A 17,038-nucleotide genomic window follows, 5' to 3' on the forward strand; every position below is an offset into this window, starting at 1 on the left:
ACACGGCCCACCGATGTTGACTTTAGCAACCGTGGCAAATCTTAAGATGGGTAGCTCGGACTTGAGACGCCGCATCCAAAAATGGTGCGACAATATCAACGAGGAGTTGTACCCTTTTACTGAACATGAGAGTTTAAAGAAAGTTGATGATTCGACAGAGAGCAAAACTGGGCAGGACGACGGAAAGCCACTCAGCGAAGGACTGATTCCGCCTAAAATTACAATAACTAGTGTCATCAACTCAATGGGTAAAGCGCCCAATCAAAGAGACCATGTTACGGAAACGCCTCAAGACTGTGGAAATTATTTTCAGAAGAAGTACAGTTCACAAGTGTCTAGCCCACACGGAAGTTCTAGTTTCTTCCAATCTAACATTCCCGAAAAGAGATTACCTTCTCAGCTATCTTTGGAGACAATCAGAAAAGGCAAGTCCGCCTCAACGGAACCAACCACCCCTGTCAGCCACCAGAGGAGCAGCAGCAAGGCACTGTCGCTGTATCGCGAGCTGGATAAATTAACAAAGTCCCCGGGAAGACTCAGTCAGGTAAACGCGACCGATCTTCGTGTGATCAGTAAATCGATGCAGTCTTTCCACGACTGTAAAGTTTACCGCGGACGTAATTCCATACCGTCTAAATCTACGGACAGCAAGGCTTTCGACGAACTGGCTCGAGCTCAGTACAGGCTCGTCCAGCGGCAGAGGATCCGAGCCAAACAGCACGGCACATCATATGACTTTGGGGAGCGGGTGGATGCACAGATTAAGAGAAGAAATTCTGTCCGATGGAGCATGTAAATGAAGTCAGGCATTGGCATGGACCCAATTTCATAGAGCTGCTTTAGCAGAAAACAAGTAGCTTAGCCAACGAAAATATGTTTAAAAGTATATCATTCAACGTGTAAAATCTGTGACTGGTATCCTGCTCATTTCTGCTGAGGAGAGTTACTTTTTTTTACTTAAGCAGATTTGTGTAATTGGGCAACGTATGCATTAGCAGAAACCAAAGGCAATGGACACTATTGGTAATTACTAAAAAATGTTTTAGCATAAAACTTTTCTTGGTGACGAGTAATGGGGAGAGGTTGATGGTATAAAACACTGTGAGAAACGGCTCCCTCTCAAGTGCCATAGTTTTCGAGAAAGAATTAATTTTCCACGAATTTGATTTCGAGACCTCAGATTTAGAACTTGAGGTCTCGAAATCAACCATCTAAACACACACAACTTCGTGTGACAAGGGTGTTTTTTTCTTTCATTATTATCTCGTAAATTTGATGTCCGATTGAGCTCAAATTTTCACAGGTTTCTAATTTTATGCATATGCTGAGATACACCAACTGTGAAGGCTGGTCTTTGACAATTACCAATAGTGTCCACTGCCTTTAACTATGTGTACACACCAAGAGTTTGCAAGAATTTTCAGCATATTGTGTGTTAAAAGTGTTAAACTACAAATCATGTCATGCACAAACCGTGCTACAGGTAACTGATTGCGGAAAAGTGACCGGCAGATTATGGGCTTTGATGGTTCAGACTCGAGAAACTGTCTGCACAATTTATCGCACTTCAACAAGCTCCTTTTTATGCAGATTTTGTTGGAGGAAAGAATGCCCCCACATTTTGCATGTTTTTTTTTAAGACAGGCTCCTTTCCCCTTTTTCTTCATTATATTCATCAATGTGTTGTGACGTTTGATATCGACGCCAGCAGGTAGGATGGTGTTATTTAGGAAAATGCAAAGGTTCCAGTTTTAACTTTCCAAAGAATTTTTCTAAAAAAAGAACACATGTAAAGAATATGTACTTAAAAGATAAAGCCCGTGTACAGCTTTCACGATTTATTAGGCACAGAAAAAAAACAGCTTAAGTAGAAACTGTTATGCAAACACAATCGTTAATACATTTGAAATGTCATAATAAAGATAATATTTTATATTATAAATTTTATATATTTTTGCACATTAAACACGCACTTTCTGAAACGTTAGGCTTGAACTTATTTGTTTATTTTAAGAACTGAACCCCGTGTGAGCGTAAAAACTACATTATTTTAGTAAGCAACATTTAACGATGATTTTAAAACCGTTATTATTCTTGTTCTACCTTGGCAAAAAGAAAAACCCAAAACACAACAATAACAAAACAACTGTTTGTTTACAATTCACTCAAGTAGCCGACAGCTAAGCTTTTAGCAGTTTATTTTGTACCCATTTTCTGGAAGTTTGATGATGTTTTTAGGACTCTACTCTAATGACCACGGGTAAAGATGAAATTAGCCAGGATTTCTTTTTTAAAGATCATGGTTTGCCCAGGACGACCATTCCCTTGAATGTTTTTTTATCAAGGACAGTTCATACTGGCACCAGTAAAATAGTTTCTCTCCTCCTCAAACAAAAGGTTTAGGGTAGTAGAGTATAAAGTATAGAAACAATGTGTCTTCATACGGCCATGTTGTTTGACACAATGTGAGGCCGTGTCCGAAACGATGACTTCGGCTACAGCTACGTCTAAATCATCGCGTCTACCAGTGTTGAAGAATAGGCAGACGCGCCGATCTAGCCGTAGCTGTAGCCGAAGTCGCAGTTTCGGACACGGCCTGACCAACACAAATCGAGACAGGGAAATAAATAATAATAATAATACTGTTGAACATTTCTAGTGCTCCATGTCTGTAAACTTTGGTTTAGATATTGCGTAGTATCCAGAAAATCACATTACATGGCGATGAACTCAGGACTGTGATTGCTGGCGAGTAAAATCAACAGGACCTTGGTAAAATCTGTAGCACTCAATCCTACTGCGTAATCCCCCTGTGACCCTCTTACTCGATGATAATACAGGCAGGAGGATAATCCTCAAGACTGCTTCAGGGCAGGATTTGAGATCAAGGACGTTGAATCACCTATTTGTATTGAGCTTTGAGGCGTGTTATTAATGGCATGATAGCTCGATGGGTTGATGATCGAGGGAAAGGGGGACAGGCGATGGGAACGACTGACAATGGTGCCAAAGATCCCCGATTGGCATTATGGGATCGACTCCCATAAATTGCCGACCGTGTTAGTCGACGAGGTAAAAGGAAAACCGTGCAATTTCGAGGCATGTTTGTGTGGATCATTGTATTCTACTTTTACAACATCTTTCTACCCATATGCATTTTAAAACAAATGGTTACACATACTTTCAAAGACCAACTCGACCAATCCAAGGCACTGTGTGTTCCTTTAATAAAAGCGTCCATTAACAAAGATATGAAGTGCCGGTCTGAAATGACAGGACACAGGCAGTAAGAAACTTTAAAAAGCGAAAAGGCAATAAAAAAGTAGGCTTAAAAGAGCAGTCTTTAGGAGTGATAAGTTCCAGAATTCAGACATGGCAGCCAGAGTGGCTGGCATGTGGTCTGCTACAGACGGATACACTCCTCTCTGCTGACTGATCCAGTATACAGAGTGGTAAATCCTCGTCGGCAGGTGTGGCAGAGTGTAGCGCCCTCTTGTGACTGGTAGGTTCCAGTGGGACACTCTCGGCAAGCGTCTCCATCATCAAATGTACCAGAAGAACAAGGAACTGAGTAGAAAGACAAACCAAACAACATTTTACATTTAGATACATGGTTTATATGATAATTAAAAACGGGCACTTCACAGTGAAAAAGCAACATTTCTGTGTAAATTGATATTAATACCTAGTGATGACCCAGACTATCTACTAAGCAAGTCGGCCCCTCCAGTGGCGGCACTCTTTATTCTAACATTACTGCCATTTACCTAATTGTGTTAAAACTTGCCTAGTTTGGAATGTGGAACTTATATCCTCGAGGAAGTCTTCCAGGGGTATAAATAGGTACTTGTCGAGATTGATATTGTGTTTGAAAAACATCTTTGAAGGGCCCCCAGGGAGCTGAGAAAGATTACAGGAAAGTTATTGGCACAACGACTAGGTTACTAATGAAAGGCGCATTGTAACGGTTGAATTGGAAAATGAGCTATATAAAAAACTAGTTATTATTTTATGACTCAAAAACTTTGAAATACTATCGCAATCTAATAAAATACAGACAGGAATTTGATAAGCTACTAATTCACCAGGTTAAGTTTGATTTGGGCAGTTGAAATATTAACATGCAAATATCCCTGACAGTCTCTTTGTTTTCACTAAGTGGAGCAATCAAAGATAAAACTTTCATGGGTAGGTTTTTTTCCCCTTGAAATCTAGAGATTAGAAATGTTAAAACACTTGATGGGAATACAAGTGTTTATATAGTTGTAAGTTGCTCAGCCTTTTTATGTGCTTGTTTAATTCTTAGTTGCTCATGCAAGAAGTGATGACATTGTGTATAATATAAAAGTGATGGTAATGGAGATCCTATTGGAGAAGTTCAAAAATGTTGCCGAAATCAAAGTTTGGTAATGTTCTTCAGGATACAAAACACTGTAGCACTCACCACATCGTGCGTCCTCAGTACCAACACGAACTGTTCCTGATGGGCAGACAGGCATGCCGAAGCTTGAAGACTTATTCGTGTCGATGTCATATGTGTCACTGTCAATGCTGATGGCAAAGTGACCACCCACTGTCTGGTTGACAAGATAACTTGCACTATCCTGAAGCTCACTGATTGCTCTCACAGAACTGCTATGATTTGCCACTGGTCATTTAAAAGGAAAACAATAACGAAATGAATAATTAACCTTTACACACCATGTTGAACACCATTTTGGTAAACCCAACACCTAAACCATTGGTAAACTCAACACCTAAACCATTGGTAAACTCAACACCTAAACCATAGGTAAACTCAACATCCAAACCATTGGTAAACTCAACACCCAAACCCTTACTCAACATGCACACCATTGGTTAACTCAACTCCCAAACCATTGGTAAACTCAACACCCAACTATTGGTGAACTCAACACCCAAACCATTGGTAAACTCAACACCCAAACCATTGACAAACTCAACACCTAAACCATTGGTTAACTCAACACCCAAGCCATTGGTAAACTCAACACCCAAACTATTGGTGAACTCAACACCCAAACCATTGGTAAACTCATCACCCAAACCATTGGTAAACTCAACACCTAAACCATTGGTAAACTCAACACCCAAACCATTACTCAACACCCAAACCATTGGTAAACTCATCACCCAAACCATTGGTAAACTCAACACCTAAACCATTGGTTAACTCAACACCCAAACCATTACTCAACAAGCAAACCATTGGTAAACTCAGCGCCCAAACCATTGGTAAACTCAACACCCAAACCATTGGTAAAATCTACACCAAAACTATTGGTAAACTCATCACCCAAACCATTGGTAAACTCAACACCCAAACCATTGGTAAACTCAACACCCAAACCATAGGTAAACTCAACACCCAAACCATTGGTAAACTCAACACCCAAACCATTGGTAAACTCAACACCCAAACCATTGGTAAACTCAACACCCAAACCATTGGTAAACTCAACACCCAAACCATTAGTAAACTCAACACCCAAACCATTGGTAAATTCAACACCCAAACTATTGGTTAACTCATCACCCAAACCATTTGAAAACTCAACACCCAAACCATTAGTAAACTCAACACCCAAACCATTGTTTAACTCAACACCCAAACCATTGGCAAACTCAACACCCAAACCATTAGTAAACTCAACACCCAAACCAATGGAAAACTCAACACCCAAACCATTGGTAAACTCAACACCCAAACCATTGTTTAACTCAACACCCAAACTATTGGTAAACTCAACACCCAAACCATTGGTAAACTCAACACTCAAACCATTGTTTAACTCAACACCCAAACCAATGGTAGACTCAACTAACAAACCATTGTTTAACTCAACAACCAAACTATTGGTAAACTCAACACCCAAACCATTGGTAAACTCAACACCCAAACCATTGGTAAACTCAACACCCAAACCATTGGTTAAATCAACACCCAAACTATTGGTAAACTCATCACCCAAACCATTGGAAAACTCAACACCCAAACCATTGGTAAACTCAACACCCAAACTATTGGTTAACTCATCACCCAAACCATTTGAAAACTCAACACCCAAACCATTAGTAAACTAAACACCCAAACCATTGTTTAACTCAACACCCAAACCATTGGCAAACTCAACACCCAAACCATTGGTAAATTCAACACCCAAACTATTGTTTAACTCAACACCCAAACCAATGGTAGACTCAACACCCAAACCATTGGTAAACTCAACACCCAAACCATTGTTTACCTCAACACCCAAACTATTGGTAAACTCAACACCCAAACCATTGGTAAACTCAACACTCAAACCATTGTTTAACTCAACACCCAAACCAATGGTAGACTCAACTAACAAACCATTGTTTAACTCAACAACCAAACTATTGGTAAACTCAACACCCAAACCATTGATAAACTCAACACCCAAACCATTGGTAAACTCAACACCCAAACCATTGGTTAAATCAACACCCAAACTATTGGTAAACTCATCACCCAAACCATTGGAAAACTCAACACCCAAACCATTGGTAAACTCAACACCCAAACCATTGTTTAACTCAACACCCAAACCATTGGTAAACTCAACACCCAAACCATTAGCAAACTCAACACCCAAACCAATGGAAAACTCAACACCCAAACTATTGGTAAACTCAACACCCAAACCATTGTTTTAACTCAACACTTAAACTATTGGTAAACTCAACACCCAAACCATTGGTAAACTCAACAACCAAACCATTGTTTAACTCAACACCCAAACCATTGGTAGACTCAACTAACAAACCATTGTTTAACTCAACACCCAAACTATTGGTAAACTCAACACCCAAACTATTACTCAACACCCAAACCATTGGTAAACTCAACACCCAAACTCTTGGTAAACTCAACACCCAAACCATTGGTTAACTCAACACCCAAACCATTGGTTAACTCAACACCCAAACCATTGGTAAACTCAACACCCAAACTATTGGTCAACTCAACACGCAAACCATTGGTAAACTCAACACCCAAACTATTGGTCAACTCAACACGCAAACCATTGGTAAACTCAACACTTAAACTATTGGTCAACTCAACACCCAAACTATTGGTAAACTCAACACCCAAATCATTGGTAAACTCAACACCCAAACTCTTGGTAAACTCAACACCCAAACCATTGGTAAACTTAACACCAAAACCATTGGTTAACTCAACACCCAAACCATTGGTAAACTCAACACCCAAACCATTGGTTAACTCAACACCCAAACCATTGGTAAACTCAACACCCAAACCATTGGTAAACTCAATACCCATACCATTGGTAAACTCAACACCCAAACCATTGGTAAACTCAACACCCAAACTATTGGTCAACTCACTGGTTACAACGTTCATAAGCCTAGCTACTAATGTAGGCCCCTACTTACCATGTTCATTAGTGAGGTTGTTGGTATCTGGAATGTGTAGATCATGCTCCAATATGATGTTGACTGTAACCCAATTCTCATCAACTGATCGCTTCTGTCGCCGACTTTGTGGTTGAACTTCTGAGGGACTACAGCCATTGACCTGAGGGGTACACATCTTGCACCATAAGCAACAATATCAATTTGTCCAATGCAGCCCAACACGCTATGGCTGCCTATGTCACATTATATGTTACATTACTACATGATTGACAATAAAATGAATACTAAGAAAGTGCATTTGCAATGCATTACAACAAAGGAGCAACTAATGTCCATTTAAAACAAATCTCAACAAAAGAAAATGTTTGCAACACTAGAGCTCAAAATACAAGTGTTGTAGTAAGGGCTCAATACTTTAAGGACTATTATTTTCAACCTAATTACTCTTCAGAAGTTTCAAATGAATTCTGAATGGGAACAATAGTTACTGATAACAAAGCAAGAGAATACGTCCGCCTGTATTTGTTTAAAGAATGGATGATAAGGGTCTTAATGAACTTCTAGCACTGAGAGTGGCTTTGCTTAAGCAATAGCAGAATCAATGCGCATTGGACTCTATATCCTCCTGCAATAATAATAATAATATGGGAGGCTAATCATCCTTATTACTCGCAGCTAAGAACTGAATTGCAAAGGAGGCGGCTACAATGTGTTTTAGAAGCTGGCATACAAGGGTGCCTTTGGCAGCCAGCCACATCAACCCATTATGACCACAGAGCACAGCCAAAGTTTGAAAGTGTTTGATTTTTCCCCTGAGAGGAAAACCGGATGGTCTGGAAAACCTTTGCACAGAAACTCAACTCACATATATGGCCCTGGCTGGGTATCGAACCAGGGTCACCTTAGCGAGAGGTGAGCGCTTTATCCACAAGCCAACCATGCCTCCCAATTACACACCTTAGACTGCTTGACAGCGCAGGCTTTATCCTTGACACACTTGATAGCATTGACACTGGATGTAACTGCGTTACTGACTTGCTGATATACCATGTTATCCTTGGCCACATCGATTCCGTTACACACCAAGTTGTCATATGCCAAGACCATATCCATGGCAAGCTTGGATGGTGGTTTGTAGTCTGTAAGAAAAACATAATCCATATAGTAGCAAGCCCAATGTAGCAATTTGAATTGTTATACTTCGATAAAAAATTGTAAAGTTTGATTGGTCGAGAACCATTCAACTGAAGTGCAACAAATATGCTTGCTATACCTCGGCAACAAACTGTGAAGTCTGAATGGTCGAGAACCAATCATCGAAGTGCAACAAATACGCATGTACCATGGCTGCAGAGCGCAGCGGGTTACATGAGTGATGTTAACCTGTGTACATCACCTAGATCATTCTCACAGTTGGTTGATTTGCACGAAACAGCCGTGGGTTCGAGGGAACAGTGAAGCATTGTTTCTTGTTTAAATAACTGTTCGTCTGCTTATTAAACTATGCATAGCACTTCGTCATCATAATGTTTGAAGGTGACAACAGAACCTTGAGAAGAGGAATATAAATGTTACCAAGGTATTTCAAAACAATTGTTGCATGCTGTAATTGGGTTTGTACACCCTTGGCGTTCAACAATTGTATAATGTTACATAGTCTGAAATATAACCTATTATAGAGATGAAGGAATGACAATAGTTTGAGCTGGGTATGCTTGGAGCTTTGGAAGGAGGGGGGGGGGGGGGGGCTTCCTGGAGGGCTATGACTGGAGGAAGGAATATCAAAATTGAACTGTACTCAGCCTAGTATCTGGGCTCAAGTTCATAGAGCTGCTTAACAGCCGATTTTGTGCTTACTGTACGATTTTCATGCACATGAAAAGGCAGGCTAACCTTCTGGTGTTTACTGCTTGAAAATGAATGACGTAAAAATATGAATGAACGCGCAAAATGGCCGCATAATTTTCTTGCTAACCTGTGAAACACGTTTAACGGCAGTGGACACTTTTGGTAATTATTCAAAATAATTATTAGCATAAAACCTTTCTTGGTGATGGGTAATTGGGAGAGGTTGATGGTATCAAACATTGTGAGAAACAGCTCCCTCTGAAGTGCCATAGTTTTCGAGAAAGAAGTAATTTTCCATGAATTTGATTTCGAGACCTCAGATTTAGAACTTGAGGTCTCGAAATCAACCATCTAAACGCACACAACTTCGTGTGACACGGGTGTTTTTTCTTTCATTGTTATCTCGCAAGTTCAATGACCGATTGAGCTCAAATTTTCACAGGTTTGTTATTTTATGCATATGTTGAGATACACCAACTGTGAAGGCTAGTCTTTGACAATTACCAATAGTGTCCACTGCCTTTAAACCTTAGCAAATTTTTCTGCTACAGTAAGCACGAAAAATTTGCTTAACCGTTAAGATGGGCTATGACCTTGGGTCCTGGTCATGACATGAATTGCTTGCATTCATTGCATTATAACCTCATGATAATGATAAATCATAGTGATATCTTCTTATGGAGCCAATTCAATCCAAAAAGCTGCTCGACGGAAAACTACTAAAGCTTTACTTTACAGGTTTCCACCATTTTGCTTATCTCTTGATTTTGCAAGAGTGTGGATCCATTTGAGGTGATCATTTGAGGTGAATAGATATATATTTTTATATTTTTATATAGAGTGCATGTGTATATTTGCTTGTAGTGTATTTTGCACTGTATATGGTAAAACGAAATTTATTGTAATTTTTGTCAATTTGATGTAAAGGCCAAAATGAATTTCCCATCAGAGATAATGAAGTGAAAATTATTGATGGAGGTGTGTATTTTTACACTGTATCCAAAACTTAACTTATTGTAATTTTTGTCAATTTGATGTTCAGGCTGACATAAATAATAAAGTGAAATTAATTGATTGATTCCAGTATTTCCCTGACAATATCTGTCTAAAATGTTCCACAGGAAAAGATGGAACGATTGACCAACCTGTACACTTGGGGAAGTTGACTCTTGGGTTCATATCCGTTTCATGTGACCACTGGTAGTTGGTAGATGGACCACAGCTATAAGCTGACAGAATAGCCCTGCTGAAGCCATAGCCTTTGAGGCATGAGATGGTACAATTCTGCTCTTCACCGACAGTCTCGCAGTGTAGCTCTCCATTCAACGGGTGTGTCAAGATCTTACAGCCTGAAATCATACAGGGTTACAGAATTAATGTGTTAGAATATTATCTCACCTGTAACTAACCCAAAATATAGTCATATAGGTAGGTACATGTGTAGATTAAAGTTTCCGCCAACCTTTGCAAACCTCTGAAAATCAAACTACTTTTGATGTTAACAAAAAAGCTGAAATATCTGATAATAGAAGCATCACCACCGAGGTTCCTACATGTATTATTCCATAATACTTGTGTGTTTTTATAAAACTACAAAAAACATTGTGGATGTTTCGTTCAACTCAATTTTTTCAAATTCTAATAAGATTACTCAAATCACTTTAGGCTATCCTGCTGGTGAATCAAGTTTATACACATCCCTTCTGCAGCTTAAAGCTCCAAAATTGCCACTCTGCAAAAGTTAATAATTTCCTTTGTTCAAAGGCATTTCTTACAACAGAAGCTGTTTATTCCTTTAAGATATTGCGTCTTTGTCAAACACAGCTGACACACAAGTTCAATCGTCATCTTTTCTGAGCATCTGATAATTACTGAAGCCAGTTTGTGTGAAGTGGGCATGGCTTACTGTGGAACAGCATCACACGATCAGGATAGTGTCAAGACCTTGTAATATTCAGATAACTACATGTATATATAGACTATTAAATCAATTTTGAATTCAGGAGAAACTTCTAAGATATGGGTGACTTACTTGGGCATGGTCCAATGTTGCATTGTTGGGTTTCAGTGAGAGCGCCAACACAAGGGTTACCTCCATGAGCTGGTTGGGGGTTGGTACAAGTACGTTGATGTGACTGAGTACCACCATTACAGGACACACTACAGACACTCCAGTCACTCCATGCAGTCCAACCACCATCAACTGTTAGGGTCAGGAAATAAAATACATTAATCAGATATAAAGCATCTAGTGGTTTATTTCCCTACATCTACCTCTGTAGGGAGGTAAGTAATTCTAAGGGTTTATGAAAGGAACTTTGGAAATCGCAAAAGCAAAATGTCATTTCCCCAAACCCAACCTTTATGGCTCTAGCTCCTGGTAAATAATGTTGTGGTTGTGTGATTCTATGAGGCACCAATAGACCGATCCAGTAGGCTCCGCCGACGACGCACGTGTCAGCAAGAACACGTGGGGCTCTGCACAGCTCTGCCGCGTGCGCCAAGCATACGCGCACGCCTGTCGGACCTTAGTGTCGGACCTTCGTTGCATTGTGATTGGTCAATACGCAATGGGTGGAGCTTAATGGATCGGTCTATTCATATGCTGAGTAAAGTTCTGTGTTTTAGGAGTTCTGGAAATGTTGCAGTTGGAGAGCTGCTGCTTCTGCAATGTGTCCATACTAAACAATATAAAATCTAGGTTTTCAAAAACTGTCTTTTTAAAGGGCACAAAAAAAATGATTAAAAAAATATAGTTTGGTATCCTTGTGAATCGCAAGAAAATGTCCACTTAATGCCAACAGTGAACTCTAGATTTAAAATACCAGTATTTGTAGTTTGATTAAATTACCTTTTTCAAGCTCACAAAGTTGTCCTGAGAATCCTGATGGGCATTGACAAGAGAAAGTTCCTATACCATCCACACAGCTGCCACCATTCTCACAAGGTGCTGGTGTTCCACAGTCATCGATGTTAATCTCACAGTGTAGTCCAGTGAAACCAGATGAACAAAGGCAGATGTAGTGACCCAAGTCATCTTTGCAGGTACTGCCAAACTGGCATGGGTTGGAAGCACAGTCATTCACCACTGTAAGGATTGGGTCACAAGAGAGAGAGCAATGCATCAATGAAGTTTGTTTGGATAAGTGAAGTCATTCCATCCTCTAGTTCGCTGAAGAAACACTAAACAACTTACCTAAGAAGATATTGGTTTAGTGGAGACCAATGAAACAATGGTTCAACAATTTTCAGGGACTTGGCGTACTTTTTAAAACATGTACCAGTGAAATTTTTGGGCAGTCTTTATTTTTTAATTTTTAATTTTATTTCAACAGTGTTTCACATTGGAATTTCCTTGGAAGATTGATGGCGATATATACTATATATCGGATTGAAATAAAAACATTTCCTCAGTAAACTGACTACTGTGTCTTTTTAGAGGACAATGGGTCAAGAAGAAGATGATGTGAAATAGAGCCTCCCAAAACTGTCCGCATTGGTTCTTAACATTTATAGAATTCATATAAATTCACACAACCAAACAGAGGCTAGAGAGCAGAAAAGTCAGGCCCCTTGATTAGTCACAGCAGTTTATCATTACTTCACTCAAGGAATTGCACAAACAAACAAACTTTGATAAAATGTCTCTTCGATACCACAAAGCTGCTATACGAATAAATTGATCTGTTGTGTAACATTTGGGAACCTCACAAGGTCAAAAACATCATGAATGTTACAGTAGAGTTCAAGCAGACTGTTCAACTAACAATTTGTGTTCTGGACCAAGGTGTTACTAGCAGACATCAGAGAGAGACTTCAAGAAACACTGTAAACACAAAACCCATTCTATTTACCGTCACACTGTGAGGGGGTCTGAATCTGGACTCTTCCAAGGGACGCTGTCTGGAGGAAGTCAGCTGCTGTGATGACATTACCAGGGTTTACAGAGCCACAGGTACTAGCAAGGTTGCTAATCACTGACCCATCTAATGCTGTGTCCCACATGTTTACACCACTAAGTGCACCATGTAGCTTACTAGTGGATGCTGGTAAACAAACAAAAATACAAATAATTTTTCTCAAACATTGTTTTCTGAATATCTCTTATTTTATGAACAACTGTTTTGGTAACACAGAATCCAGCCCCCCCCCCCCCCGGAAAAACCTTGTTGCATTAATAAGACAAAAGTTGGATATTACCAAAATAGGCAGTTAGTAACTTTCCTGTGAAAGTGACATTATACAGGCAAGACTAAAAATAAGTTTTGCATCACAATCACAAATAATCAAAACAGAACATAGGTATTTCAATATATCATCGTCATTAGACTGTGTAAGTTTTATGTAAATCTGTGATCTAACATGTAGATAAGTTTTTTCCTTTTACCAATTCTGTAATGTTCCTTTAAAGACACTGGACACTATTGGTAATTGTCAAAGACAAGTCTTCTCACTTGGTGTATCTCAACATATGCATAAAAAAACAAACCTGTAAAAATTTGAGCTCAATTGGTCATCAAAGTTGCGAGAGAATAATTAAAGAAAAAATGCCCTTGTTGCACAAATTGTGTGCTTTCAGATGCTTGATTTCGAGACCTCAAAATAAAATTCTGAGATCTCGAAATCAAATTCAAATATTTCAGTGAGAAATTACTTCTTTCTCAAAAACTATGTTACTTCAGAGAGAGCTGTTTCTCACGATGTTTTATACTATCAACAGCTCTTCATTACTCCTATACCAGGTGAGGTTTTATGCTAACAACTATTTTGAGTAATTACCACTAGTGTCCACTGCCTTTAAATTTGCATCGAGGACAAAGGATATTCACTATGGTTTTACCCATCTACACTGATGTGTGTTAGCACCGTTTACTCAGTACTTCCCCGCGAGTTCGGTGAAAACAAATCACAGGCACAATAATCGGGTGGGATTCTACAGCAGTGTCATACCAACTAGACAACTGAGATTGGCCGATAGACCATAGGTAGACACTTGTGTCCTTAAGCAAGACACTTAACCATTGCTTCGTCCTTAGTATGAGACATTAACCTGTTGGTCCCATGTGTTGTGTAGATGCATGTAAAAGAACCCAGTGCACTTATCGAAAAGAGAAGGGGTTCTCCCCGGTGTTCCTGGCTGGATTGGCAGCATATTGCGCCACAGCACCTTGTAAACCATTTTATGGTGCTTAAGGATTAGGTCTTATATCACAACCTTCGTCCCACTCCTTGCAGTAATAATACCTGGCACTTTGTATCCTTTGCCAAAAGGCGCGTTATAAATACGGTTACTATTAGTATTTCTTTGCTACTCACCTGAGCCATGTATCTCTCCAAGTGTGAATCGTCCTCCACTAGCGATTCGGTGATTAGATTTTATTCTAGTTTGGGCCTGGACTACATGACCATCTTTATAGAGTTTTAGACTGCCTTGAAGTGCCTTCCAAGTGACGGCAAAATGATGCCATTGATTGTCGTTTATGCTGACCCATGTGGAATACTTGTATCTAAGAAAAAAATAACAATACTTTAGTAGGAGGTTGATGTAACCTAGACTGACCTTTCTACCAATACCGGTACAAAATTTCAAAACAGTGTTGATCAGTGTAGAGTGCTTGATCTGTGTCTAAACTAACCCTGCTCACCATGTGTCAAAAGCTGTAGTGTGAACACTTCACTTTTTGATACCGGTATGTGTTACGTGTCACGCACACTTTAATATGGAAGTTCTCTTCGATCTGTCTAGGATCCTGGCAGTGTGAAATGATAGCAGAGTAGGCAGTTTGAAAGTTAAACATGTATCCTACCAATTGATTTGAAACAGAGCTATTGTGAAAGCAGAGCGTTTTTGAACCGTGTTGAAATTTTGCCGAGTTAATACAGGGTTGACCCATATAGATTTTGACACAGATCAAACGTTGATTGTGTGAAACCGCCTACAAATTGTCTATGAAGAATGTCCAGTAAGTTCGTTTGTGACTCCTTAACAACAGCCTCTCAGATGTCTTGTGACCATATACAAAAACCATAATAAGAGTATCTGAGTCAGGATGTGTGGAGCACATGTCCCGTTATGTGCCACCATCTTGGCACATCTTAGATATAGAACATTAAAAAAGATACAAGAATAAGCTTGAGGTTGTAGACAGCCAATGACATTAAAGAATTAAAAAGAACATCCAGCTCATTAGAAACACAAGCTTAACAACTCTTACCCCTTGATAAAGATAGTCAGGGCCTGAGGATCACTGATGGCAAACTCAGCTGCTTGAAGTGTTGGGCTACTACCTGGTGCTATGTAGGACAATATTACTGCATCGGTTGTCCGCGAGCGGGTGCTTCGAAACCAAAGGGACAGGGTGAAAGCTTGCAGGCTCTCCTCCACGGCTTGCTCTATGGTGACAAACTGGCCGGGAACATTGCGTTGGAGCACCACATCAAAATTATATGGGGCATCTGTCGGCATATAATGATGTTCACATATTTGTTGGTATATTCAAGTAACGCTCCAGCCATTCAGCTGCAGTTATGGCTGCGGCTGTTGCTAAGGGCCTCACATGCTTCAACACATGACGATCAAAGCCACAGCCGCTAACCCAGACACAGCCTGAGGCTGGAAAGACAAAATAGTCTGCAGTTTTTGTGTTCTAACTAGAGACATTATGCACTATTGTTAATTGACGGTTAACACAGGGAACATGACAAAGAGTGAGAAACCTGTGGGTTATCTCTCCTCATTTTTAAAGGCAGTGGACACTATTAGTAATTACTCAAAATATAATTATTAGCATAAAACCTTTCTTGGTGACAAGTAATGGGGAGAGGTTGATAGTATAAAACATTGTGAGAAACGGCTCCCACTGAAGTGACATAGTATCCGAGAAAAAAGTAATTTTCCATGAATTTGATTTTGAGACCTCAGATTTAGAATTTGAGGTCCTGAAATCACGTTTAAAGGCAGTGGACACTTTTGGTAATTATTCAAAATAATTTTTAGCATAAAACCTTTCTTGGTGATGGGTAATTGGGAGAGGTTGATGGTATCAAACATTGTGAGAAACGGCTCCCTCTGAAGTGCCATAGTTTTCGAGAAAGAAGTAATTTTCCATGAATTTGATTTTGAGACCTCAGATTTAGAATTTGAGGTCCTGAAATCAACCATCTAAAAGCACATGATTTGGTGACACAAGGATTTTTTTCTTTTCCTTTCATTAATATCTTGCAACTTCACTACCAATTGAGCTCAAATTTTCACAGGTTTGTTATTTTATGCACATGTTGAGATACACCTATTGGAAGACTGGTCTTTGACAATTACCAATAGTGTCCAATGTCTTTAACACTTACTTTTTGTCTAGAATCAAATATTCATTATTTTACTGTCTAATTTTTCAAACAAAAACATTTCTTGTTCACTACAATTTTACAAATAAATGTCCCTGAGTTCTGCATTCTCGATTCCAAAAGTGGAAATAAACGTCTTACGATCATTGCAATATCTGCCGACATATCCTCGTTGACACTTGCAGCGGTATTCATTCAAGCCGTCAATGCACTGAGCCCCATTTTGACAGAGATGTCCCATACAATCATCAATGTCTTCCTCACACTGGTCCCCACTGCAGAGAAATCAAAGCACAGGAAGCATCTGAATGGAGGCTACTATTTGGGTTATAATTCAGTACAGGCAAGTCAACCCAACACTTAATGAAACTACCAATTTACCTCAAACAAAACAGAAAGGATACACCATTGGTTTTTC

At 39.5% G+C, this 17,038-nt stretch overlaps 1 protein-coding gene across 1 annotated transcript in view; it reads right to left on the minus strand.

Moving 5' to 3' along the window:
- Positions 1 to 1,284: 1,284 nt before the first annotated feature.
- Positions 1,285 to 17,038, minus strand: part of LOC139935439 (uncharacterized) — a 56,525-nt gene continuing 40,771 nt past the window's right edge. Inside the window, exons 39-49 of the mRNA XM_071930050.1 lie at positions 16,762 to 16,895; positions 15,492 to 15,732; positions 14,593 to 14,783; positions 13,131 to 13,322; positions 12,128 to 12,364; positions 11,309 to 11,479; positions 10,422 to 10,625; positions 8,386 to 8,567; positions 7,447 to 7,588; positions 4,445 to 4,648; positions 1,285 to 3,567 (exon numbers count right to left, since the gene is read on the minus strand). Of these exons, the coding sequence (XP_071786151.1) occupies positions 3,404 to 3,567; positions 4,445 to 4,648; positions 7,447 to 7,588; positions 8,386 to 8,567; positions 10,422 to 10,625; positions 11,309 to 11,479; positions 12,128 to 12,364; positions 13,131 to 13,322; positions 14,593 to 14,783; positions 15,492 to 15,732; positions 16,762 to 16,895 (2,062 nt within the window). The 3' untranslated portion in view covers positions 1,285 to 3,403. The remainder of the gene's footprint in view (positions 3,568 to 4,444; positions 4,649 to 7,446; positions 7,589 to 8,385; positions 8,568 to 10,421; positions 10,626 to 11,308; positions 11,480 to 12,127; positions 12,365 to 13,130; positions 13,323 to 14,592; positions 14,784 to 15,491; positions 15,733 to 16,761; positions 16,896 to 17,038) is intronic.

Source organism: Asterias amurensis, chromosome 1 (genome assembly GCF_032118995.1).
Source record: "Asterias amurensis chromosome 1, ASM3211899v1".
Lineage (NCBI taxonomy): Eukaryota > Metazoa > Echinodermata > Asteroidea > Forcipulatida > Asteriidae > Asterias > Asterias amurensis.